This window comes from Hypomesus nipponensis, chromosome 26 (assembly GCF_054491055.1).
Source record: "Hypomesus nipponensis isolate SF chromosome 26, ASM5449105v1, whole genome shotgun sequence".
NCBI classification, from domain to species: domain Eukaryota; kingdom Metazoa; phylum Chordata; class Actinopteri; order Osmeriformes; family Osmeridae; genus Hypomesus; species Hypomesus nipponensis.
In genome coordinates this window covers 9334123-9360137 of record NC_140386.1, presented here as the reverse complement: position 1 = coordinate 9360137, position 26015 = coordinate 9334123, and the positions used below count along the sequence as shown (strand labels likewise).

The following is a 26015-nucleotide window of genomic DNA, read 5'->3' as shown; positions in this document are numbered from 1 at the left end:
AAAAACACCATTACCCAGAAGTCACGGGGTACCAGGCTAGATGGCAAGCTGCGCTATGAGCTGAGTGGCGGGCGGACGAAGGAAGTTGTCCAGGGGGCTAATTACACACAGACACACCGAGTCTGTCCTGAGGGGAGGGGAGGGGGGGGGGGGGGGGGCGCCTTAACAGACTTAATCAATCCACACAATCAATCAGCCTGCCAATCAATGACGAGCAGGGACAGGCTGGTGTGTCTGTTCTCAAAGACAGAATGGAGGGAGGGAGAGATAGGGGGAGGGAGAGAGAGGCATAGGGGGAGGAAGAGAGAGGGGGAGAGAGAGAGAGAGAGAGAGAGAGAGAGAGAGAGAAAGAGAGAGAGAGAGGGAAGAAGGAAGAGAGAGAGAGAGAGAGACAGGGAGGAAGAGAGAGAGAGGGGTATTAAGAGATCCCATCAATGACTCCCAGGCTCCCTCCCCCATCCTGTGAGTGCCTGGAGAAGAGCCCTGATTGGTGTGTCTGTCCAAACCAGGAGGAGATCACTGAGTGTGACCATCCACAGGTGGAGGGGGTGAAATGGAGAGGGGAATGGGGGGGGGGGGCGGTTAGCTCTGTGGCTCCTTCTTCCCTCCCATCATGCTCAGTCACAACCCTGAACACATTCATTGGCTAAAAGCGACAACCTTTGAAAAAGCAAACACAAAAAACATATTAACCGAACCCCAAAAATGTATACAATTTACGGGCGGATATTCGTAACACGGACAGTTGCCTTGGCGACGCGGGGTGTCCTTTGAGAGTGCGTGCGCAAGCGACGGGCAGGCAGATATGATCTCAGCGGAGAGCAGAAAGGAATCTGGGAGCGGTGTCTTGACCCTGAGCCGGGAGCCTGATTAAAGTGAGATTGAGAGAAGGCAGAGAACGGCTGACTGGGGAGAGGAGGAGAGGAGTAGGAGACAAGGGGAGCAGGAGGAGAGGAGGGGAGGAGGAGGAGGAAAGGAGGAGGGAAGGGGAGGAGGAGAGGAGGACAGGGGGAGGGAAGGGGAGGAGGAAAGGAGGAGGAGGAGAGCAGGGAAGGGGAGGAGGAGAGGAGGAGGAGGAGGGAAGGAGGGGAGGAGGAGGAGAGCAGGGGAGGAGGAGGAGAGCAAAGGAAGAGAGCAGGGGAGGGAAGGAGGACAGGAGGGAAAGAGGAGAGCAGGGGAGGGAAGGAGGAGAGGAGAGGAGGAGGAGAGATGCCAAGCGAGGATTTGTTAATGTATGTTTGTTGTGTCTGTGTGGTCACCTTGTTATGAGCAGACCCCCCCCACACACACACACACACACAGCTTTCCTCCTCCTCAACTTGTATGCCACACTGACTGTCAGAACAACTGAACAACACAGAACATGAAGAGAATAGCAAGTAGTCAAGCAGCCGCACACCCGAGGTGGTCATGGAAACGGTGGAGCATGTAGCGTAGTGACGTTATGTAGCGCTCTCTCCCTCCTGTACAACTTCCTCTCTCCTCCCTCTCTCTCTCTCCCTCCTGTACTACGTCCTCTCTCCTCCCTCTCTATCTCTCCCTCCTGTACTACGTCCTCTCTCCTCCCTCTCTCCCTCCTGTACTACGTCCTCTCTCCTCCCTCTCTCCCTCCTGTACTACGTCCTCTCTCCTCCCTCTCTCTCTCTTCCTCCTGTACTACGTCCTTTCTCCTCCCTCTTTCTCTCTCCTGTACTACGTCCTCTCTCCTCTCTCTCTCCTCCTCCCTCTAACCTTGACTGTTGAACAGGAGCGAGGCTCATTCAGCACTTTGTGTTTGTTTCCCTTCAGACAGCAGATGGATTTCAACAACCTGGGGTCCACACACACACACACACACACACCTCCAGTGATGTACTTCCAGCCCTCTGGCTACAGGGACGACCCCTCACCCTAAACTATACGCACTAACACACACACACACTTTTGAACGACCCAGACACCTCGACAAATCAAACAGATGGGCTGCGAAGCTTGGGGCCGTTCATCAGCAGGTGAGCCAGGTGACGAGGGGGCGGGAGGCTGGGTGAAACACACACACACTGTGTAGCTCCTCTGAGAAGATTTAGAAACTGAGAGGGAGGAAGGGAGGGAGGGAGGGAGGGAGGGAGGGAGGGAGGGAGGGAGGGAGGGAGGGAGGGAGGGAGGGAGGGAGGGAGGGAGGGAGGGAGGGAGGGAGGGAGGGAGGGAGGGAGGGGGGAGGGGGGGAGGGAGGGAGGGAGGGAGGGGGGAGGGGGGAGGGAGGGGGGAGGGGGGGAGCGGGGGGAGGGGGGAGAGCGGGATGAAAGCAGCAGTTGGAAGGTAGAGAGAGGAAGTCAGTTGAATCTGACAGGAAGGTACGGCAGAGAGACAGTCTAGTACAAGGAACTGGGTCAACGCTGATTCCGGGGGGGGATGAGAAAGTGTATGAGATACAAGAGCACAGTTCTGCTGGAAGATATAGCACAGACCGCGTTGTCATGGTGAATGTGGGTAGAGAACGCAAAGAGAGAGAGAGAGAGAGTGGTAGAGAGAGATAGAAGCTTGCAGGCTTTTGTCCCTATATCAAGTATTTCCAGTACAGCAATGATTGTAGTCTCTCTACCACTGGGGCCTCATCGATCACCACGCTAGAAGCATTTCACACGAAATAAATCTGATCCTGTCATCACTGGCATTCATATCAGTGTGTGTGTGTGTGTGTACTGAAGACCGAACACCAAGGGATTAGGGAAGACAGAGATCACCTCTGATCTAATGAAGGGAGTCAGTCAAACTTTACAGTGCCCACTTTATCACTGCCCCCACACACACACACACACACACACACACGCCATCTTCGAAAGGCACCAGGTGGGACCAGCAGAGAGCCTGCAGGAGGAGAACCAGCCCCATGTGTCCTGAATGATTCCCTGGCTTTATGTATCATTTCCTTAGGAGGGGAGGGAGAAAATATAATGAAATAAAAAGAGAAAAACACATAACACTAGCCACGTCAGCCAATTATTTCAGAGAAATGAGTTGCCCCGGGCGATGGTTAATGCAGTGCTTTGTTTCCCTATGCATGCTTAAAGTGTGCACTGATCTCAAGCATACACCATCAATTCTTCATAGCCGTCTGTAATTGCTATCTGGACCCAGTCAAGTTGGGCCGATGGAGAAAGTGGATTTATGTGTGCCTTTGTTGTGTGTGTGTGCGTGTAGTTTGCATGTGTGTCATTCTGCGCCCACGTCACTGCCACAGAGAAAAGATAATGAACTAAATTTAGACTTAGCAGTGTGCGGAGGAGTCGACACAACACTGTAGTCTTCCACTGGCTCTTCATGCCTGCAACTTCAAACCAGGCTGACATTCCTAACACACCCATCAGCTCTCCTCTCTCGCTTTTCCCCTCGTTCGAGACGGAGCGAGGGATGGAGGGAGAGAGGTGCAGAGGAGGAGAGAGAGATGGAGGGACGAGAGGGTAAGATGCAGTGCAGGGAGAGAGTTGTAGCGTGCCAACGAAGAGAGAGAAAGCGATGGATGGATAGATAGAGAGAGAGAGAGACAGAGAGAGAGACAGAGAGAGAGAGAGAGACAGAGAGAGAGAGAGAGACAGAGAGAGAGAGACAGAGAGAGAGAGAGAGACAGAGAGAGAGAGACAGAGAGAGAGAGAGAGACAGAGAGAGAGAGAGAGACAGAGAGAGAGAGAGAGAGAGAGAGAGAGAGAGAGAGAGAGAGAGAGAGAGAGAGAGAGAGAGAGAGAGAGAGAGAGAGAGGTATACTGGTAATTACAGCACCGGTAATGGCTGACCTCCAACCAGAGGCCACTGCACACTGAAGGCACTTCGCATTTGCCCCAATTAAGAGTTTGAGTCCTGCCAAAACGGCACATTTCTTAAAAGGTCACCGTCGCCACGGAGAGAAGTGATCTGGACAAAGAGGCATCTGGCAACGTGTGGGGAATATAAATGAGGACTTTACACGGGAACGAAACACACACACACACACACACACACGGGCACACACACACGGGCACACACACACACACGGGCGCACACACACACACACACACACACACACAGGCACATTTCAAGGCTGTACAGTACGGGACGAGACATTCGCTTGCAGTGGTAAACATCTCCGCAGGGGTCGGGAACCCGTGTGTTGTTCTCGTTTGGCGTCGGGGTTCAAAACGAGCCTCTGGCAGCGAGACAGGGCAGGGTAATCACACCTGTGGGGTGCGTTTGATTTACGCCTCAAGGACTCGCCTCGGTAATGATGCGACGTGTGAAAGGGGCGGGGGCGGATGGAGTTGGGGCGGAGCAGGGGGTGTTAAGGACTGGATGTTATGTACTCTGGGTTTTAGAAATAGATGTGGTGGGGGGGAGGGGGGTGATAAAATGAGTCTGAAAGAGAAAGGTGGCTAAGGGTGCCATCTGTGGCCTCAAGACCATAACATCTCCCCTGTAACTACAAAAACCTGCTCTCTCCCTCACTCTCCCTCCCCCTCTCTCTCTCTCAGAGGGAAAGAGAAACCTTCAAAAGGGTTGTAGAGCAGATGGTATCTCTCTTGCGAGGGTTGTAGAGCAGCTGGTATCTCCCTTACAGACAGTGGGAGACTTCAAGTCTCTGTGAAAGTATGTGATGCCCAGGGAGAGAGGGAGAGGAGGGAGAAGAGAGAAAGAGAGGGAGAGAGAGAGGAATGCCTGTGTGATGGATGACAGCACACCAGACCGGTCTCTAATCTGGTCACGTTGCCACCTAACTAGTGAACAAACGCATGAGAGAGAGAGAGAGAGCGTGTGAGTAATGGGACAGAATGAACACACAGCACCAGGATCTATTGTTTCGCAGAAGCTGACAGTGTTCCACACAGTCCGTTAGGAACCTTGCTTCGGCTTAAAGAGAACCCTGCTGAGGTTTCACACAGATCAGACTGACACGATGTCGTTCAGGAGAACCTTCTCGCACCCTGGCACCAGATGGAGCTCCATGCTGCTTAGATGACATCCAGTAATGATGCCAGCATCTCCTACCCATTCACAGATCTGTGACCCTCCCCCTCTCCCCCTCTCCCCCTCTCCCCCCCCCCCACCCCCATCAGTGTGTCGTGTACACAACAAAGCTGTACATCAAAGCGTTTTCAAAGACGCCAGAGGAATTTCAATGCCGACTACTGCAGCATTAATCGGAGAAATGGGAGGTTAACCTCAAAACACATGACATAACCCAGAGGCTGTGTGGCGTGTCTGAGAGGCCTTGGAACAGCACAGCCATCAGACTGGTCTCTCTCTCCAGCTGTGACTGAGGGGTCTCTCTCTCCAGCTGTGACTGAGGGGTCTCTCTCTCCAGCTGTGACTGAGGGGTCTCTCTCTCCAGCTGTGACTGAGGTCTCTCTCTCTCTCTCTCTCTCTCTCTCTCTCTCTCTCTCTGTCTTGCTGTGTTTGTCCATCTCTCTACCGTGGTCCCCCTTTTCTCGCTCGCTCGCTCTCTCCCCCCCTTTACACTTCCTCTCTTTCTCCCATTAACCTCTCTCTCTTTCTCAGCTTACATAACAGGATTTTGCTGCAGCTTGCTGAGGAAAACACAGAGGATGCCACACCCTGCCCCATGTCGCCCCCTGTGTGTCCCTCCGGCATGGCAGGAGGCCTGTAGACCCAGCCTGGCCCCTGACAGGGGCTCGTATCTGGGGTAGCTGCTATCTTGAGAGCCCCCACATGACTGAGCAGGTACAACGCGTCCTCCTTTAGCTGTGAATTATGAATGTGACAAGCAGAGAGCACAGAGAGCCGGAAGCAGAACAAAACAGGAGAGGAGAGGGAGGGAAGGGGGGAGAGAGAGAGGCCAATGAAGACACATGATACAACAGTAAACTACTGTATCTGTTTCTTACTTGACTAGAAGGCAACCGTGTATCCAGACACAAACCACACCCACACTCAGGCCCCAGGCCCCAGGTCACCAAGACCCCACAACCAGGCCCCAGGCTTCAGGTCACCAAGACCCCACACTCAAGCTCCAGGTCAACAAAACCCCACACCCAGGCCCCTAACCCCTTGTCTCCAAGGCCCCTGGTCAGCAAGGCCCCTGGTCGGCAAGGCCCCTGGTCAGCAAGGCCCCTGGTCACCAAGGCCCCTGGTCACCAAGGCCCCTGGTCAGCAAGGCCCCTGGTCACCAAGGCCCCTGGTCAGCAAGGCCCCTGGTCACCAAGGCCCCTGGTCAGCAAGGCCCCTGGTCAGCAAGGCCCCTGGTCACCAAGGCCCCTGGTCACCAAGGCCCCTGGTCACCAAGACCCCTGGTCACCAAGGCCCCTGGTCTCCCAAGTTGATCTACCGCCTCCCAGATGAGTCGACCTACCTTCCGTCTCCATGTCTCTTCGACTCGGGCAGCAGAGTGTTTTGGAATCTGCCAGTAATTATTCATCGTGTCCTCATGCATATTTCAGAACAGGCAAAGTCAGCCCGTTCCTCTGAACATCTCCCTGAATCTCTCCTCGCCTCATTACTTTATAGAAGTTCCAACTTTATTTAGGTCTCCTTTTCTATGGCCTTTAATGTAAACGTTTCAGAATAAAAAGATGTAAAATCCAAAGGGGCCTCATTATGATGGCAATATCAGCTATACCTTTGAACTTCCCTCCTGCTACCCATTGTGTGTGTGAGAGCTTCATCTGAATTCATTTCCATCCATGCCTAATCACCATGTTTGAGGGGCATGATTCGTGGCAGGCCAGAGCGAATGATAATAACCTCTCTGGTCTTCGTCAAGGCTTTGAACCGGAACACCACTCCGCAGATAAAGGCGTGAACACACACACACACACACACACACACACACACACACACAAGAAGACAGAGAAACCAGGCGCATGTTTCCAACCACTTGACCTTCCCTGGACCCGGGAGATTAGAATAGGGACGGTTCTCCCCATCTGCATGTGAAAAAGAAATGCTAATTTAAATGATCACGACAATAGGAAAGCGCTTCTCTGCATGGGCGAATCACGAACTCTCGTTTCAAAGGCTTCTCTCATCCCGAGTGCCCGTCTGAGTGCGTTTTAATGACGATGCAGAAAAGACACCTGAGATTAATACTTTGTTTGCTCGTAGGCAGGAAGGAACACTTACAGCTGACACTCTTCTCTTCCGTCCTCCAACACATAAAGCATGTGACATGCTAATGATGTCATGGTAGTGACATGCTAATGATGTCATGGTAGTGACATGCTAATGATGTCATGGTAGTGACATGCTAATGATGTCATGGTAGTGACATGCTAATGATGTCATGGTTTTCAGGCTCTCTCCCGCCCACAGGTGGAACCCAGAACATGGTGCCCTGTGTCCTTGTCAGCTGAGGAGAGGCTTTTGGGGGTCCCTCCCCCCTTCCTCTCTCCCTCCCCCTCCCCCTCTCCCTCTCTCTCGATCCTCTCTCTCTCTCCCCCCTCTCTCTCCCTTCTCGCCCCTCTCCACCTGGCTTTTAGACACGGGGATGGGTAACTCACTGATGTCTTCTCAAACACACACACACCACTTCTCCAGACCCCACACCATTAGCCGAGAGGTAAACACCATCTGGCCATGAGTTGTGCCCCTACAGAGTACAGGCTTTCCAACCACCCCTCATCCACACAAACCCCTCACCCTCACCAGAGTGTGCTCTATGTATGGGCCAGAGACAGAGAGAGACAGAGAGAGAGACAGGGATACAGAGAGAGAGAGACAGGGAGAGAGAGAGACAGAGACAGAGACAGGGATACAGAGAGAGAGAGACAGGAGACAGACACCAGGGAAGACACGAGACATTGGAGCTCACATAGCGTGAGTAACTGAGCGTGTCACGATACGACGACACACCGCTGACGACACACACACACACACACAGGGCGGCCGGCTCAGGACACATGGCGACGCCCCAGTTGAAGCCATATGGCTGGAGAGCAGCTTAATATACCCAGTGGTAGGGTCTACTCTGGGCAGCTGTCAGGAAGTGCAATGAAGACAGTATGCTGTCTACAGCACAGCCTAACTGTAGAGTCCACCAGAGGGATGGTTTACTTTAATCTGATTGTTCTACAGTACAACGTAAGGGACACAGACAGAGACAGAGAGAGGGAGAAGGGGAAAGAGAGAGAGAGGGAGAAGGGGAAAGAGAGAGAGAGGGAGAAGGGGAAAGAGAGAGAGAGAGGGAAAGAGAGAGAGAGAAATATAATCAGTTGTTTCCCCACAAGAGTGTACGCAGCTCATTAACATCAATCAGGGAACAAACTTAAGCTCCGACAACAACAAAGAGTGACAGGCGTTCCCCCGGGACGTCTTAGACAGGAACAGAGAGAGGGAGAGAGAGAGAGACAGAGAGAGATAGAGAGAGGGAGAGAGAGAGACAGAGACAGAGAGAGAAAGAGAGAGAGAGTGACAGGCATTCCCTGGGGACGTCTTAAACAGGAACAGGAAACAGCGACACGCTGGCAAGTAATTACCGTTCTCTGCATTCCCTGCCCACACAGTCCACACACCGCCTCAGAGAGGCGCTGTGTTAAGACCCCCCTCATACGCCCCCAAACAGAGAGGGGGGGAAGGGGTGTTGGGAGGGGGGGGGGGGGCAGGGTACCTTCAAGCGGAGGAAAACTTTAATAAACCTGTTTGTGAGAAACAAAATAAAAGCAGCGTTTGTCTCGTCTGGCTCACATTTTCCACTTTGAATTGCATCCGCAATATCCTGTTGGCTTGGTTACACAAGGCTTTCAAAAGGGTGAGGGAGAGAGAGAGAGCAGGAGAGAGAGCTAGAGAGCAGGAGAGAGAGAGAGAGAGAGAGAGAGAGACAGAGAGAGCTAGAGAGAGAGAGAGCTAGAGAGAGAGAAAGAGAGAGAGAGAGAGCTAGAGAGAGCTAGAGAGAGAGAGAGAGAGAGAGAGAGAGAGAGAGAGAGAGAGCGAGAAAGAGAGAGCGAGAAAGAGAGAGCGAGAGAGCGAGAGAGAGAAAGAGAGAGCGAGAAAGAGCGCGATGGAGAGAGCAGGAGATACTTTGATTTTTAAAGAAACCTTTATTGGGCAGCTAGAACTGCCACCTAACGAAGCAGTTGCACCACACCATCCATTTCTTATTCAAACAAACCCATTTCACTTACAATTTCACAATTTTACTTTTTCCAAAAAAAACTCCTCCTCAAGCCTGGTGAGCCAACTGTCAAGTCCAGCTGTCAAGTCCAACTGTCAAGTCCAGCTGTCAAGTCCAACTGTCAAGTCCAGCTGTCAAGTCCAGCTGTCAAGTCCAGCTGTCAAGTCCAAGTTTACTGTCATTAGCAAACAACACGTGATAATAAATATGTGCGAATGATAACTTAACGCGTCAGATCTATCTGCTTCTGTCTGTGTGTTTCAATACATGATGATTTAAAGACTCCAGGCTGCCATGATGGTGATGTAGAGTAGACCATCCCACACGCTCTCCGTGTACAAGCCTCTCAGACTAAGACCTCGCTCTGGCCCTCACTGTGTCACGTTGAGCAATGCTGCCATCTACTGGTGAGATTGATGGTGGCCACATTGAATCATAGCAGTGTGGTAGTGTCCAAGCATGTGTGTGTGTGTGTGTGTGTGTGTGTGTGAGAGAGAGTGTGTGTGTGTGAGTGTGTGAGAGAGTGTGTGAGAGAGTGTGTGTGTGTGTGTGTCAGAGTGTGTCAGAGTGTGTGTGTGTTTGTGTGTGTGTGTGTGCTGACTCACCAGGCCTGTGAGAGAGGGGGCAGACTGCCCCAGGGTCTGGTTCCTCATGAGGACCAGGTTGTTGAGCTCCCCAGGTCCCTGCCCGGCCAGCTGGCTCACGCCCCCGTGCACACTGCTGGAGAGCGGCAGGAGCTGCTTACCTGGGACACACGCACACACACACGTTAAAAAGAAGTTTGCTCAAATACATTTTAAAACGTTTTTTTAAAACGTTTTTTTGAAATGTTTCTGTGTCGTGTAAAAAAATACCAAAAATATGTGTGTGAAAAAATATTTTGGAAAAAAGGATTTGGATTTTTGTATATGTACTTTTGCCATATCCTGTGTATGCCATATGTGTATACACGCGTGTGTGTGTCTCACCAGTCATGGCCATGCCGCTGCGCCGGGCGTGGCTCTCATCCTGGCTCAGCTGCCGGTAGATCTTGGTCTTGTTGGCGGCTGGAGACAGGTCAGGGTTACTCAACTTCCTGAACAGCAGGGGAGGGGGAGGAGCATACTCCCTCTGAGAGAGAGACACAGAGAGAGACACAGAGAGAGACACAGAGAGAGACACAGAGAGAGAGACAGAGAGAGAGAGAGAGAGAGAGAGAGAGAGAGAGAGAGAGGTGGGGGGGAGAGAGAACAAGAGAAAGGCCTATTAAATACTGCAAACCAAGACGTGAGCCCATGCACAGGCTTGCAGGTGCTGCTGAAGGCTCCGTGGAGCCTGGCTCCGGAGGCCCTGTCCAGGCCAACAAGGCCCCACGAGCCCAGAAAGGCCCAGGGTCCGTGTGCGTGTGGGCCCCGTGCCAAAGCAAAGTCATAAAGCACAGTGCAAAACCACACACTGGACACTGGATCTCCATACTAACACTGGGGGCTACACACAGCCAAACCCAGGTCACACTCGTACTCCAACACACACGCACACACTCTCTCTCTCACACACACACACACACACACACACACACACACACACACACGTGTCTGTTCAACTCATTATGCAACTCGCAGCCCCGCTTCTCTGCGGCTCCACTTTACAAGACCGGCCCAGCGACCGACTCCCCGAGTCAAAAAGCCAATCAATCAAGGGCTGGATCCAGCCCCAGAGGGTTGTGAACCCAGACTTTCCCTTCACATGTGGGGAGAGTGGAAAGTCAGAACCACAGTTGCTTGTGGTGTTGGCCAGGGCACGCTTCCAGCCACTGGGAAGGAGAGGACCAGAGCGGAGGGCACCAGGGAAGGAGAGGACCAGAGAGGAGGGCACCAGGGAAGGAGAGGACCAGAGAGGAGGGCACCAGGGAAGGAGAGGACCAGAGAGGAGGGCACCAGGGAAGGAGAGGACCAGAGAGGAGGGCACCAGGGAAGGAGAGGACCAGAGAGGAGGGCACCAGGGAAGGAGAGGACCAGAGAGGAGGGCACCAGGGAAGGAGAGGACCAGAGAGGAGGGCACCAGGGAAGGAGAGGACCAGAGAGGAGGGCACCAGGGAAGGAGAGGACCAGAGAGGAGGGCACCAGGGAAGGAGAGGACCAGAGAGGAGGGCACCAGGGAAGGAGACGTGCCCAATGTCCTGCCAGATGAGCCGGGTTAAGTTCCCGGCCTCGTCTGGCTGTTATGGTTCTCCAGGATCGGAAAGAACGGTCGGCGTGGAAACCTGGTCTCAGATGAGGTCATTTCCTCTTACGCTCAAGCAGCGAACTGATGAGCCCCTGGACGCCAGGAGTTCCGGAGACATCTGGATATCGCCGTGCTGGAGGACACACACACACACACACACACACACACAGCAGCCTCGAAACCACACACACACGAAAGGGCTTAAGATTTCAGGGAAACGTTTTTAGCAGCCTTTAACATGTTAGAGACCAGGGAACCAAACCAGAAAACCTAAACCAGAACTCAAATAAACCCCACTGAACGTGGCTCACAGACACAGAAAAACAACCTGAAATGTGACAATCCCATTGTCTACTGTATGACTGGTGCAATTTACTCCTTAGCCACCAGGTGGCACAGCAATTCTAAGTGATGGACCCAGGGAAAACCACACAGAGGCAGAACTCCTACCACAGCATCTCTGGTACAGAGTTCAGACACGAGACTGAGAAGGAATAACAAACATCCTTCAGCATCAGTCCTGGTTGGGGAAGCTTTTAAAAACACTGGATTTGGTTAACAGGCAAATACAAAGCAAAGGCCGTCTCTCTCTCTCTCTCTCTCTTTCCCTTCCTCCAGCCCTCCCTCTCCCCCCCCCCCTCCCTCTCTTTTCTCCTCACACACGTGCGGATCAGTCGTGATGGGTACGCTGAGCTGTAGAGCAGGCTTCGAATTGATGACTCGTGTGTTTAATCCCCGGATCAATCCCCACCTCCATATGAAAGACTGTGCTGGTGTAACCTACAGCTGGATTAGAGAGCCTACATCCAATAACCTTCACACGTTTCTTAGCCTTGGCTCACACACACACACACACACACACACACACACACACACACACACACACACACACACACACACACACACACACACACACACACACACACACACACACACACACACACACACACACACACACACACACACACACACACACACACACACACACACACACACACACACACACACACACACACACACACACCTGCCCTCTGACTGTTCCCAATAACTTGAGGCCAAACGATCTGAGTCAGAACTTCCATAACCAACAGTGGTCTCTCTCGATAATAAACCCCTGTCTCTGTTAGAGGCGGGGTGTACGGTGAAGAGGACAACTAGTCTCTGTTGACTCGTTCAACAGCACGCTACGTTACACCGCGTGCGTTTACCGACGGGTCATGGCAACTGGAGAGGCGAGTACGGTCAGGCTCGTGTTAGCGGATAGCAAGCGATGCTAGCTAATGACGCGAAGGCCGGGATTGTTCTGTTTGCAGTACCTTACCGTTGTAAATCTGTCAGCGAGTGCTAGCGATCACAAAACTATTCGGTACAAAAGCATTTTGGAAGGCCTGGGGTGGTTGGTGACAGACTTATGCTGGTAATTTTACAGAAAGAAGGCGGTGTTCTTCTACGCAAATGCCAGTTAGCTCATCAAGAAACAAGAACAAGTATCTGTTTGAACGTCTTCTTTGCACAGGTGTGTTTGAATGTAATTTATATTTATCTGCGCTATGAGCGTTAAAACCAGCAAAAGGTAGAAACAGATGTTGGCCCGCTTTCACGGGGAGTGGCACTTTCATTGTTTGAAAACTTGAGAAAGCAGATTCATGGAAAGGCAAGGCTCATTTACATGTTACAATCATCCCCTCTCTTTAAATCACCCAGGGAGGTCTGTCTGTGTCTCATTAATAAAGCAGAAATGCCCCCCCCCCCCCCCCAACAAAAAAAAACACCATTCCATAACACTTTTTCTGTGCCTGGTGTTCTCACACGCTCCCTGTTAGAGAACTGTACCCTGCCACCACTCTGTTCATGAAGTGCAAAACCAGCAGGTTGTGGAATTGACTGGAAAACATCCAGAGGCACCTGGGTTCACTTACAGTACACAGGGGGGGGAAGTAAAACCTTCCCTCCTGCTCTCTCTCCTCCCCCTCCCCTCTCCTCCCCTCTCTTTCTCCTCACCACAGTGATTTGAGACATTTCATCTGCTCAACATTCGTCTTGTCCTGCGTCCGTGGTGGAGGGATGTGATGGGATGTTCTCCACCATCCATCACCTGGGGCTCAACCTGAGCATCTGCCAGGCCTGGGGCGGGGCTGAGGCCGGGGGAGAGGCTAGGCCAGGGGCGGGGCTGAGGCCGGGGGAGAGGCTAGGGCTGAGGCGAGGGTAGAGGCTAGGGCCTGGGGCTTGGCATAACCCCTTGGCATAATAAAATGAGAATGCTCGGGGGCTGCATTCACGAAACAAGTGCACCCCATCCCCATCTCCTGGCTCTGGGAGGGAGATGAAGATGAAATGTCTTCCTGACAGCAAGAGGCACACCTTAACACCCCAACCACCCTCGGCCACACACACACACACACACACACACACACACACACACACACACACACACACACACACACACACACACACACACACACACACACACACACACACACACACACACACAGCAGGTGGTTCTTCAGCCCTGCTGCGGCAGTGTGTGTTTCTAACCCGTTGAGCAGCGTAGAGCATGTTGTGTTCCTTCCTATTTGAGAACATTACAAGCATGCCTGTACAGGAGGATTGCATCACAAGCGCTTTCCCTGCAGCCCGGTACAGTGTGTGCACACGCTGCGTACAGGCGTGTGCTCCTCCAGGCCGTTAACGGTGTTGACGTGTTCCAGATGGACCGTGCCGGGGTCAAGGGGACAGGGCTTCAGCAGAGACGCCTGGAGGGACAGCGCTGTCACTGCCTGGGCCTAGGGGCTGGGCCTAGGGGTTAGAGAGAGAGAGAGCGAGCGAGCGAGAGAGAGAGCGAGAGAGCGAGAGAGATAAAGAGCAAGTGATGGGGTGCTACAGGGAATAACATGACTAATACAAGCCTGGGCTGTCTTCCAACTCCAAATGGGTCCAAGCGTTCACACATGATAGACTGGCATTTCCTAAACACGGGGCAGATATTTGATGGACAGAATGTATGTGTAATCACGTAGAGAGAGAGAGACACAGACAGAGAGAGAGACACAGACAGAGAGAGAGACACAGAGAGAGACAGAGAGAGAGAGACCTGTGATTACAGCCAGTCTGTTCTTCTCCTGAGAAAGAGAGAGAGTGAAAGTGTGTGAGAGAAAGTGTGAGAGAGAGAGAGAATGAGAACGAGAGAGAAAGCGAGAGAGAGAGAGAGAGAGAGAGAGAGAGAGAGCAGTCTTGGAGAATATGAACCCAACATGCTGGGCCAGACCTGATTACTAGCTGGGATTACTGGGGCATTCATCCCCCCCCCCCCCTTCCATATGGGGAGCATCTTGAAAGGCTCTGTAGAGTAGTAAATAAAGACGGAGGGGTGTTTCATTGGGTTTCTGTTGCGGATAGTGGGAGTGAGGACAAAGAAAGTGCTTTGTGCAGCTTTATTACAGTGAGCCCCCCCCCCCACTCAGTCTCTGTGGTCTTGCCCCACACACACACACACACACTCTTACCACTGGAAGATACCAAGGAGGTGGGGAGGGGGGTCCGAACAAGACAGGAGGAGAGAGAAGGTGAGACGGAGCGGTAAAAGACCAGGGGGGCCTCGCTTGCAGGAATGAGGGAGCAGGCTTTTCTCTCGCTGGAACTGTAAAAGAACGACCCATCAAAAGCCCAGTGCTTGTTAGAGGGTTATGAGTCATGACTCAGGGCTTGGGGGCTGAGCTATTTTAGCTACTACTGCCCCTGTCTCTCACCCCCCGCCCCCACCCCCCCTGTAATCTGTCTGCTACAGCTGTGATGCAGGGCAGCCCCTGCTCCTCAGCCCAGCACCTCCCTGACTCTCCCCTCCAAACCCTCCTTTATGGAGGACTGGACTAGTCTGTCAGAGTCCACCTGACACTGCCACTGCAGGGCTCACCACCACAGCCTAGAGCTAGACCAGACCAGGCCAGGCCAGACAAGGCTAAAGATAGACCAGGCCAGGCCAGGCCAGACAAGGCTAAAGATAGACCAGACCAGGCCAGGCCAGACAAGGCGAAAGATAGACCAGACCAGACCAGACCAGGCTAAAGATAGACCAGGCCAGGCTAAAGCTAGACCAGGCCAGGCCAGGCTAAAGCTAGACCAGGCCAGGCCAGGCTAAAGCTAGACCAGACCACACAAGACCAGACCAGGCCAGAGCTAGACCAGACCACATCAGGACAGGCCTGACGTAGAGAGCAGAGAGGGCCTTGCGAGGGGGATGTATGGAGGGCTGATAGCTCCAGAGAGAATAATGGTGGTGCCAGACTCCAGCATCAATGACCCCCCCTAGTGTGTGTGACCTTCAAAGGCCAGTCAGACAATCAGTCCTGGAGCAGGAAGGACAGCATGATCCAGGAGGGTAGGTTAGCCCAGTCTCTCTCCCCGGGCACAGGTGCCCAGCCCCAGCCCCAGCCCCCCCTGCACTCTCCCCCCTTGCCTGACAGCGCTGGCCTTTCACAGGGGAGGAAAAAACCAGACAGCCCGACCAGAAAGTCAGCTCTGAATCACTGTCACAGCTGGGAGAATAGTCCATTACTGGGAGCTCCTAGAAAAACCAAACATTACCTGCTGGCCGCCTTAGCTAAATGCCCCCCCCCCCCCCGCCCCCAGCCAATCAGCAGAAGCCAGACCGACCTCAAAGTAAACAAACGATTAAACGCCCCCTGACCTTTAAGACCCTGAGCATTGGGGCTAAGGTCTTCAAGGTGATGGACACCAAACACAGCACAGCCCTCAGGCAGCAACCAGCAACCAGCAGGCTGTCACATCGCCTCAATCAGCATTCCAGCTTCTCCGCTCCACGTCAGTCAGTGTGTTCTGGACTAGACTAATTAAACCAGTCTGACACCTGAGAAAGCAGAACGCAAAACAGGAGGCACTGAGTCAAGGAGAGAGCAGGTGTAACAGAGAGAGGAAGTCGAAAACACGGGTGTTGTGAGTTGTCACATGTGAGTGAGTGTGTGTGTGTGTGTGTGTGTGTACTGGAGTGTGTGTCTGTCGGGGGTGGGGGCTGTGTTGCCGCCATATTGACTGACAGTTCTTGTCCTAATGATTAAAACAAAGGGGCTGTTTTAATGAATAATTCACTACGGGCTGACTAAGGTTGACTCTGATGGATAGTTCAGACTGCGCGCATAGAGGAATGGATGTACGCACACACACACACACACACACACATTAGCATTTAGAACTGTCTGCGGTCCAGAAGCAGTAATGGAGTGAGGAGATGAGTTAAATGGCCTTTTATATGGTGGTGGGGGGAGAGAGAGAGATGGTTCATTTGCTGCAACTGACGCTGAGTCAAACAGGTCTCTGACAGCCAGAGAACTGTCTGTGTGTGTGTGTATGTATATATATATATATATAAAGTGCCTAGGACAGGACAGACTGAGCAGGCAGGCAGGCAGGCAGGCAGGATGACTCAGCAGACAGGCAGGGGCGGTGTGTGTGTGTGTTGAGGGTCAGGGAACAGTCTGGACAGACTAGAGCAAACCAGTCTGTCTGATTGAATCTTGACCATTTAGCATGTGTTAGCAGCAAACTACTTTACTTACACATACACACACACACACACACACACACGCACACTTTCAGTCATGAGTTGATAAAAGAGGAATGAAACCATTTGTGCAACTTCCCTCCGTGTCCAGTTACTGTGTATCAGGAATAAGAATGAGCAGGAGTCACAATAACACACAGACACGCATCACGTCACACACACACAGACACACACACACACACACAGACACACACACCATAAAGGGAAAAGCATCACAAGAATCTATGCTTCACATTTTTGCACGGACAAAGAAAACTAATTACATCTCCATGAAACATGAAAAGACGACATCAGCCTTTCTAAAACGATTGCCTATCCTAATTACAACATTTCATTTCTGTGCATCAGTGGAAAAAAAAGGGGCTCTTGTCTGCATCTCAGTGCACACCCAGACAGAGCAGGCAGTCACTGAGGCGGAGAGAGAGGCAGCTCGCTGAGGCAGAGAGAGAGCCAGCTAGTTGAGGCAGAGAGAGAGCCAGCTAGCTGAGGCAGAGAGAGAGAGCCAGCTAGCTGAGGCAGAGAGAGAGAGCCAGCTAGCTGAGGCAGAGAGAGAGCCAGCTAGCTGAGGCAGAGAGAGAGCCAGCTAGCTGAGGCAGAGGGAGAGCCAGCTAGATGAGGCAGAGAGAGAGCCAGCTCGCTGAGGCAGAGAGAGAGGCAGCTAGCTGAGGCAGAGAGAGGCAGCTAGCTGAGGCAGAGAGAGAGGCAGCTAGCTGAGGCAGAGAGAGAGAGCCAGCTAGCTGAGGCAGAGAGAGAGCCAGCTAGCTGAGGCAGAGAGAGAGCCAGCTAGCTGAGGCAGAGAGAGAGCCAGCTAGCTGAGGCAGAGAGAGAGCCAGCTAGCTGAGGCAGAGAGGGGCTCAGTCAGGGCTGGAGTTTGTCCTTCTGAGAATATGAAAACAGCAGGGCTTGATGAAGAAGCCTCATCAGTATGGTAATTACACCCTGAGACACAATTCTTTCTGATGGGACTCAAGGGATATTATTTACCCCCTTGTGTGTGTGTGTGTGTGAGAGAGAGAGAGTCCTCTCCCCCTAAACCTTCTCCCACTCCAGCACTCATTGTGGTGTGTCTATCAGGGGAATTAGAGAACCGAAACACCCCCCCCCACCCCCCTCCGCCCTCCGCCCCCCTCCGTCCCTATAAAAAATCTGTGCGTCGCTCAAACCCTTCCCCCTCCTCCACCCTCACCTCCCTGTAAAGAAAACAATCTACGGCCATTAAATAGGATTTTCCCTCCACCGGCTCATTACCATAAACTGCAAGCTAGGTTTTCATTTGTGCATAATGTCTATATCATTCAGCTGATTGGTTCGCAGAGAGGCACAGCTGGGTACGATGCAGTCTCCCTACAGCTATGCCTTCATACGTCATCACAGAGGCTCCATGTCTGGGATTCATGTTGTGAAGAACAGTCCATCTGAGGGCCAAGGGCAGAGAAGACTGGAGGCACTTAGCTAATAGGCAGGTACCTGGAGACTATGGTCTTCTCTCCTCTCCTCCTCCGCCACCTCCTCCTCTCTTCCTCCTCTTCCTCCCCTGCCCCCCCACACACACACTCCTCCTATAGACAGTTGAGTTTCCTCTGAGTCGTGTCAAGCAGCATCTGTTTTCTAACCTCAGCCTCTCCCAATCTCCAGATGTCTGAACCACAGGCAGTGTGTGTGTGTGTGTGTGTGTGTGTGTGAGTGAGTGAGTGAGTGTGAGAAAGAGCAGGTAGGAGAGAGACGAGAGGCACCAGGCCACAGAAGTGTTCCACTTCCTCTTCTCAGGCTCCCAGAGCTGCTGCCGGCTGTTCCTCTGGCGGTTGCCGAGGGACACGGGGAGGGAAGACATGACGGCTGTGATGTCATGACAGGAAGGAGGAGGGGAGGGGAGGGTCAGGGGACACACACACAGAGACAGAGACAGAGGAGGTGAAGGTAGAAAAAGAGGATTATATAACCCTATGAGGAAGATGTGGAATGACAGGTACGTAAACAGACTGAGGGCCATTGATGAAGGCAGGATGAATTCTGGTGCAGAACAAGAATGGCTCATTAACTCTTGCTTTCATTAGCTTTGGCCGCGGGGGAATTACACAGCAGAGGACTGGGCCGGGCCAGGGAGTTCAGGGGAGCCAGAGAGCTGGACTCGGGCCCACTGAGAGGACTGGTTTGCTAGTCTGGCTAGTGTGTGTGGAGATCTCATCTCGTTGCGCTGTTGTGGCCTTGCGCTGTTGTGGGCCTTAACCAGCACCGCACTCCCCAGCGACCAATACAGAGTAAAGATGGAGGGGGGGGGGGGGGATCTGATTCCCCACAGACTCATCCTCTTCATCCCTCACACCTTCTGTAACTCCTCTTCCTCGTCTCTATCCTCTCCTCCTCCTCCAGCCTTGTCTCTCATAGGCCCGCGTGGAGACTGTCTTGGTGATGCAGCGTGACTGCTCCAAACTGCCAGGGCGCCTCCGGGTGGGCTGCCAGGGTAAATGTGTGGTTTGGCTGAAGCCATGAAACCTCGACTTTCAGCCTCGACCCTGTGTGTGTGTGTGTGTGTGTGTGAGTGTGTGTGAGTGAGTGTGTGTGTGTAGCCTGATTATTGCTAGGAACCTTCACAGAGATCGGTGGACTCTCCCCGGAACCTTCCGACCCCGGTCCTCGGTCTGAGGGTCAGTTTGTTGACATAACCCCGTCTCTTGGCCTGGGATGTAAACAACAGTCGAACAGCGAGCAGCAATGACAATTCCTGCCCATGAGACCACTTCCTGTCTCTCTCCAGGGGGCCTGTATGCTACAGAACATCTCCTGGTTACGCAACACCTCAACATGTGTCATAACTCAATGGGCCCCAGGCAGCAGTGCAGGAGGATTACCCTGTAGAACTCTTGAAGCACAACATCCACTGTTTACATAGGGCGTGTGTGTGCTTGAGTGTGTGTGTGTGTGTGTGTGTGTGTGTGTGCTTGAGTGTGTGTGTGTGTGTGTGTGTGCTTGAGTGTGTGTGTGTGTGTGCGTGTGCGTGTGCGTGTGTGTAGGGCGCTCTCCCACCCTCCAGGAGTGTAAAGGTGTTTCATGGTGGGTGGATTACTCCGATGGTTGAGCTTAAAGTACTAGTGAGTAGCAACAGTGTTGGTAATTACAAGGTGGATATATGCAGAGGTGTCTGCAGGAAACTGTGAACAGACTGGCTGTAATCACAGGTCTCTCTGTCTGCGTCTCTCTCTGTCTGCGTCTCTCTCTGTCTGCGTCTCTCTCTGTCTGCGTCTCTCTCTGTCTGCGTCTCTCTCTGTCTGCGTCTCTCTCTGTCTGCGTCTCTCTCTGTCTGTGTCTCTCTCTGTCTATGTCTCTCTCTGTCTGTGTGTCTCTCTCTGTCTGTGTCTCTCTCTGTCTGTGTCTCCCCCTACCCCTCTCTGTCCGTCTCTCTGTCCGTCTCTCTGTCGGTCGGTCTCTCTGAGAGAGAGACAGAGAGAGAGACACAGACAGAGACAGACAGAGAGATAGAGACAGAGAGAGAGGAAAGGACAGGCTGGTACTGTCAAATGGAAGCAGGATGTTTTTCCAGCTAGGATGCTGCTCATGCTGGAAGCTGACCAACAGTAACTAGCACTAATCCAGCCGGGGGTGTAACAGCCACACGCGCGCGTGTGTAGGATCTCATACGCACAGAAGAGGCGGGTAAACAACACAAACACACACTCGAAACACACGTCATGCATCTCTCACCCCCCCCCCCCCCCTCACACCTGGGGCATGGAAACAGTCAGTTCTAGGCTATGAACCAGTGCAAGGTGTTTGTGAAGTGCAGGTCAACGCACGCAGCATTCCACACCCTTTCCCAACCTGCCTGCCCTGCCCTGCTCACCCCATCCTACCCTACCCTACCCTACCCTGCCCCTGGCCAGCCCCAGCCCCAGCCCCAGCCCCAGCCCCAGCCCCAGCCCCAGCCCCAGCCCCAGCCTTCCACTGTCTTTCCAAGCCAAGCTGCCTTCAACACCACCAGTCTGTCCCAAACAAGCTCATGTATACACAAGCAACCCTGCATGTACAAAGCTCATGGGGAACAAAGTAACGACATTGTGTGTGTGTGTGTGTGTGTGTGTGTGTGTGTGTGTGTGAAGCCAGAGATAGAGCATAAGCTGAGAAGTGGGCTGCTCTGTGTGTTTGCCAGGTCAGGTGGGGTGACTCTGGGGCGCTGCGTCACCGTGCACAACAAACTGACCCGTCAAACGGTGATGTGTGCACACACACACACACACACACACTACACACACACACAGCAAACATTCAAGAAGACAGGTTACAACACTCAAACTTGTTTTCCAGAGTCTAATATTGGCAGGCTGGATAAACAAATACCACCACCCCCCCCCCCCCCCCCCGCCGCATACACACAGACACAGCAAAGAAGACCTTGTTTAATATGGAGTGGAGCACAGCCTAAATCACTTTATTGATTCCCACCTTATTGCACTGCGGGGGTTTTCAGTGTCTCCAGTGAGTGAGAGGTTTAATATGAGCCTGTCTTCTCATCTGCCTGCCTGCCTGCCCTCCCTCCCTCCCTCCCGAGAGAGACAGAGCGAGAGAGCCCTGGGTCTTAAGACTGCAGATCGCTCTGCTCTGGACCATGCTGGGGAGGGAGGAGCGGAGGAGAGGTGGAGGGAGGAGGATGAAGGAGAGGGGGAGGGAGAGGGAGAAGGAGAGGGGGAGGGAGAGGGAGGAATGAAAGGAGAGGGGGAGGTAGAGGGAGAAGGAGGAATGAAAGGGGAGGGGGAGGTAGAGGGAGAAGGAGGAATGAAAGGAGAGGGGGAGGTAGAGGTAGAGGGAGGGGAGGGAGAGTGATGTGATGTTCAGCTCAGATTAACATCAGCACATCTCTCCGTCAGTGACAAATGGAAGGGACCCACCCCCACTGTGGAACCAAGCACGCACACACACACTGTTACACACACACACACTGTTACACACACCTCAAGGCTTTCTGAACCCAGGGGTGCTCAGTGGAAACAAGCCAACCACAACAGTTCCCCTGTTTGTGTCTGAGACGAAACCGCCTAAGGAAGAAAATAATAAAATGCGTGTGCTGTGCAGGGTTTGATTCCTCCTGACTCCTGCCGCACGGCTGTTGGGCCAGGACGGTCCACGCAGACGGACCCTATGATGACGTCTCTCCCCCGCTTGGGAGAGACCGGCCCCACTGGGGAGAGACTACCTTGCATTCCCCTGCCACCAGCCACTGATGGATAAGCTACCACCAGGTTCATCGTTCTGCGTAATGAGATGGTTATAATTACAGCTCTACGGCCCTCTAGATCTCCACCTCCCCCTCTCATCTCCCTCTGAGGAGACTCTAATGGGGACATCAGCCGTTTGGGCTGAGAGTAATGAGTCCAGGCAGGGTCGCGTGGCAGCACTGGGGGATGCAGATGGGGGACGTGGCAGCCATTACGGCTTGATGACTCCTCAGTTGCACTTAGTCAGTCTTCCAGCCAGCCTGTCAGTTGCAGTCACTCAGTTATTCTGCCAGCTAGCCTAATAGCCTGCCAGCTAGCCAGTTGGTCAGCTAGCCAGCCAGTCAGTCAACCAGCTAGCCAGTTGGTCAGCTAGCCAGCCAGTCTGTCAACCAGCTAGCCATCCAGCTAGCCAGCCAGTCTGTCAACCAGCTAGCCAGCCAGTCACTCAACCAGCTAGCCAGCCAGTCAGTCAACCAGCTAGCCATCCAGCTAGCCATCCAGCTAGCCAGCCAGCCAGTCAGTCAACCAGCTAGCCAGCCAGTCAATCAACCAGCTAGCCATCCAGTCAATCAACCAGCTAGCCATCCAGCTAGCCATCCAGCCAGTCATCCATGAATGGATTTCTCAGACAGAGGGAGCCCCTCTGGTTAAACAGTCTCCGTTTGCTGTTAATCAGTCAGCTAAGAGATGTGTAATGACGTGGACACGTGCTACTGCTGGGTCGCGTTAATCAGACACACGCAGACCGGCTGGGCTCTCCACAGATTACACCATGCTGCTGGCCTCAACACACATCGTAGGCCACACCAGAGTGACCTATATCTGAATGGGATGGGTAGGGAAGCTTGATTCCCCCTAATTAAAGGGAATCTATCAATCTACCAGGGCCTGGTCAATCTCCTAATGGAAGAGAGTGGACACTGGTTGACTGTCTGCGTAGCTAGATGGCTCGTTCGCAATCCCAAAGCAGTAAAGTCCACAGAGCAGATGACAGGATATTGACACAGTCTGTTACGAGTTCAACAGCCAGCCGGTGAGGGCTGCCACAGAGAATTTCTGTTTTTGCCCCCCCGAGGCAAAAAGTAGTGAGTGTTTCTGGACAGGAGTCAGGTGAAGCAGCGCGCGCGAGGCAGAACTAGCTTGCTCTGATGGGAGTTGCTGGGGAGAGAAACCTCAAAAAATGTACTGTCATAACTCAGCTGTCTGACAGCACGACTGTGACACACACACGCAGGTGCCCATGACTAAGAATACAGCCATGACAGCATGGATTATTTGAATCAGATTGAGAGATTGCAGTGTGCGTACAGTGCAGGGCAGGCTGTCAATCACCTATTGCTTGGTAGCTCTTATCTAACCCAGGCTAAGTGGACACACACTAACACCGGCTCAAACGATCTTACTGAGGCAAATACATGATCGTGAGGGCAAGAAAAAAAACTATATATCTATTTGGCTCTAGAACGTTCTCGTTCCGAAGTGCCTCTCCTGCAGTCTGTTCTGTGGGTAGCTCCTGCAGTCTGTCCGTCAAGCCAGGGATTTTGAATTCTCGGTTTTAAGGTCAAGGCAGTGTGATGAGACAGCACATTGCTGTGGAGCAGCATGCTGCGTCCACTGAGTGTTCTACATCCACAAAGTGCTGAGCTGTCAGCTTACATTTACATTTAGTCATTTAGCAGACTCCCCCCCCCCCCGAGGCAAGTAGGGTGAAGTGCCTTGCCCAGGGACACGTCATTTTGCTGGACGGGAATCAAACCGGCAACCTTCTGAGTATTAGCCCGATTCCCTACCCGCTCAGCCATCCGACTCCCTCGTCACATGATGGATGACGGGGAGATACACATGGGTTCAGCTGACCTGGTGTGCTCATCGTGGGAACGGGGCACTTCGAGCACACAGGACAGTCTGTGTGTGTCGAGCAGCACCGTGCTAATCCGAAGACAGGAAAGCAAACACGAGGTTTTGTTGAATGTAGCAAACATCTGGCAAACCCCGTGCACTGTCCCTTTACACTGCAGCCTGTAAAACGCCGCTGCAAGTGTTACTGTGGTCTGTGTTGCTGTCGTAGGCCCTGGAATTGTGTGTTCTGCTGTCTGTTTATGGCTCTCTGACAAACCATGTCAATGAGCCCTGAGCTAGTAAACCAGGGCAGGACCAACTGCACCTACTACTGAGTAGGGGACAATAAATTACAACGCCCAAAGACTAAACACAGACTAGGAAGTAGGCCGGCAAGGTCGATGAAGTCATTCAAATCCCAAGGTAGGGCTTTGTTTGAAGACAATACAGGCGGCATGCCTGACAACTGTGGAACTAGGGCCAGAACTCAACAACAACATTAACTCACCTATGGATCAATCACATAGTGGTGATGTCATCATTTGAGGTACAATTCTAAACCAATTCTGTTAAGTACAAGCTTACGGAGAGGTTTATATAAAGTTAAAAATCAAGTTTCCAAGTTAAGATAATAGAACAAGTATTTCTCAGAGCACCCCGTCGGTCAAGGTCATAATAATACCAAATTCCATGGATTTTTTGAGAGCTATTGCAGTTTTTGCTACAATAAATCTTCACTAACATCTGAAAAGCATAAAGCTTTCAATCCAAAAACAACATCTGGAAAGGTATTTCATGTTCAAACGCCAGATAGGCGCAAGTCCAGCAAATAAGACAAAGATCTCAGACAACAGACATTCTAACTTCTGGAGGCAAGACAGATGTTTTTAATTGGCAAAACATTTACGCTTCTTATTTGACAACTCACCGCATCGCTGTCTTCTCTTGGTTTACCCTGATGGTCCAACAGTTTTCTTTTGTGTTTATTTTCGGCTCTCTTCATTTTCTCAGGTGGAAGGGTTGATTTTCTGGAGGAGATTGGTTGATTAACGGATTGTCAAGAGGTTTTCTTGGGTTAACCAGGATTGGCAAGCTAACACATTTTCTTTGAAAATGTAAAGCTTGACGAGAGAGGCTAACTGCTAATACAACGATAAGCAGCTGTGTCCACACGCGACGCGTGGAAGATCCATCACCCACGGTGGCTAACGAGATAAAGTTGACTAGTTGAGGTCAACTTCCACTAACTGCATAGGCAAAACATCTGTCACATCTGCTTTGGACAAGTTCTCGGTCACTTGGTAGCTGTAGGGACCGTGTAGTCGTGTAGAACCCGCCTTTTCAGTCTTGCCATAGACGCCTGGCGACGGGATGTTTTCGGTTTTGACTTTAAGCCATTAACGCGCTACCGACCTTGTGCAATTAGTAGACTAGCTATACGTCAGCTAACGTGCTAGCTATTAACTTAGCTAACTTATTGGTTCCGAGGAGAAGAAAATGGAGCAGACTGTATGCAGTTAGGCTCCGTTGTCCTTTAAGCCCTGTCTTCCAATTTCACACGGACCGACCGGTGCATCATGAATCTGGCGAATGGTTAGCTTGCTAAAAAAAACTGTAGCTAGCTAGCTGCGTTGCTGTAGCTCACTGAAGACGTGCATGCGCTGTCGTTGTGCATTGTCAGACTGACACGCTTGTCTTCTTTTGACAGGTACGGTGCGACACTTCCAGGTATCCATAAAAGCCCACTGAGGAAAATTCACTGAATATGTCAACGATCATGTGTTGACCGACTGCCCACTAGTTGGTCAACTCGTCACTCTTCAGGGTAGCAGGTTGTGGCTGAAACTCCATAAAAGTCTTCGGTTGGTAGACCTGGGACGCCCCGCGGTGTGTAGTATTAGTTCAGTCACCGTCTACTAGGCTGCGGAATACTCAACCTAGCTACTGACAGTGGGATATCGCTATTTGATTTGAATTAGTTGCTCCGCCCTTGCTTTTATCGCCTTTCTCGGAAACCGGGAAGCCGACAGTGCAGTGGATCCCGGCTATGCTGCAGTCTGTATACAGCTTTATTGCTTCCTGAATTTAAGGGAAAAGTGTCACGTTTCAACTGGGG

The 26015-nt window shown here is 52.3% G+C and overlaps 1 protein-coding gene across 4 annotated transcripts in view; it reads right to left on the bottom strand.

Annotated features, from left to right (window-relative positions):
- Nucleotides 1-25715, bottom strand: part of mast2 (microtubule associated serine/threonine kinase 2) — a 96857-nt gene extending 71142 nt beyond the window's left edge. For 3 of the 4 annotated variants that reach the window (XM_084692359.1, XM_084692361.1, XM_084692365.1), the window contains exons 1-3: nt 24828-25714; nt 10042-10183; nt 9679-9818 (exon numbers count right to left, since the gene is read on the bottom strand). In XM_084692359.1, the coding sequence (XP_084548485.1) occupies nt 9679-9818; nt 10042-10183; nt 24828-24902 (357 nt within the window). In that variant the 5' untranslated portion in view covers nt 24903-25714. Of the gene's footprint in view, nt 1-9678; nt 9819-10041; nt 10184-24827 lie in introns of all 4 variants that reach the window. The other variant, XM_084692360.1, reaches the window with a different exon arrangement.
- Between the last annotated feature and the right edge of the window lie 300 nt (nt 25716-26015).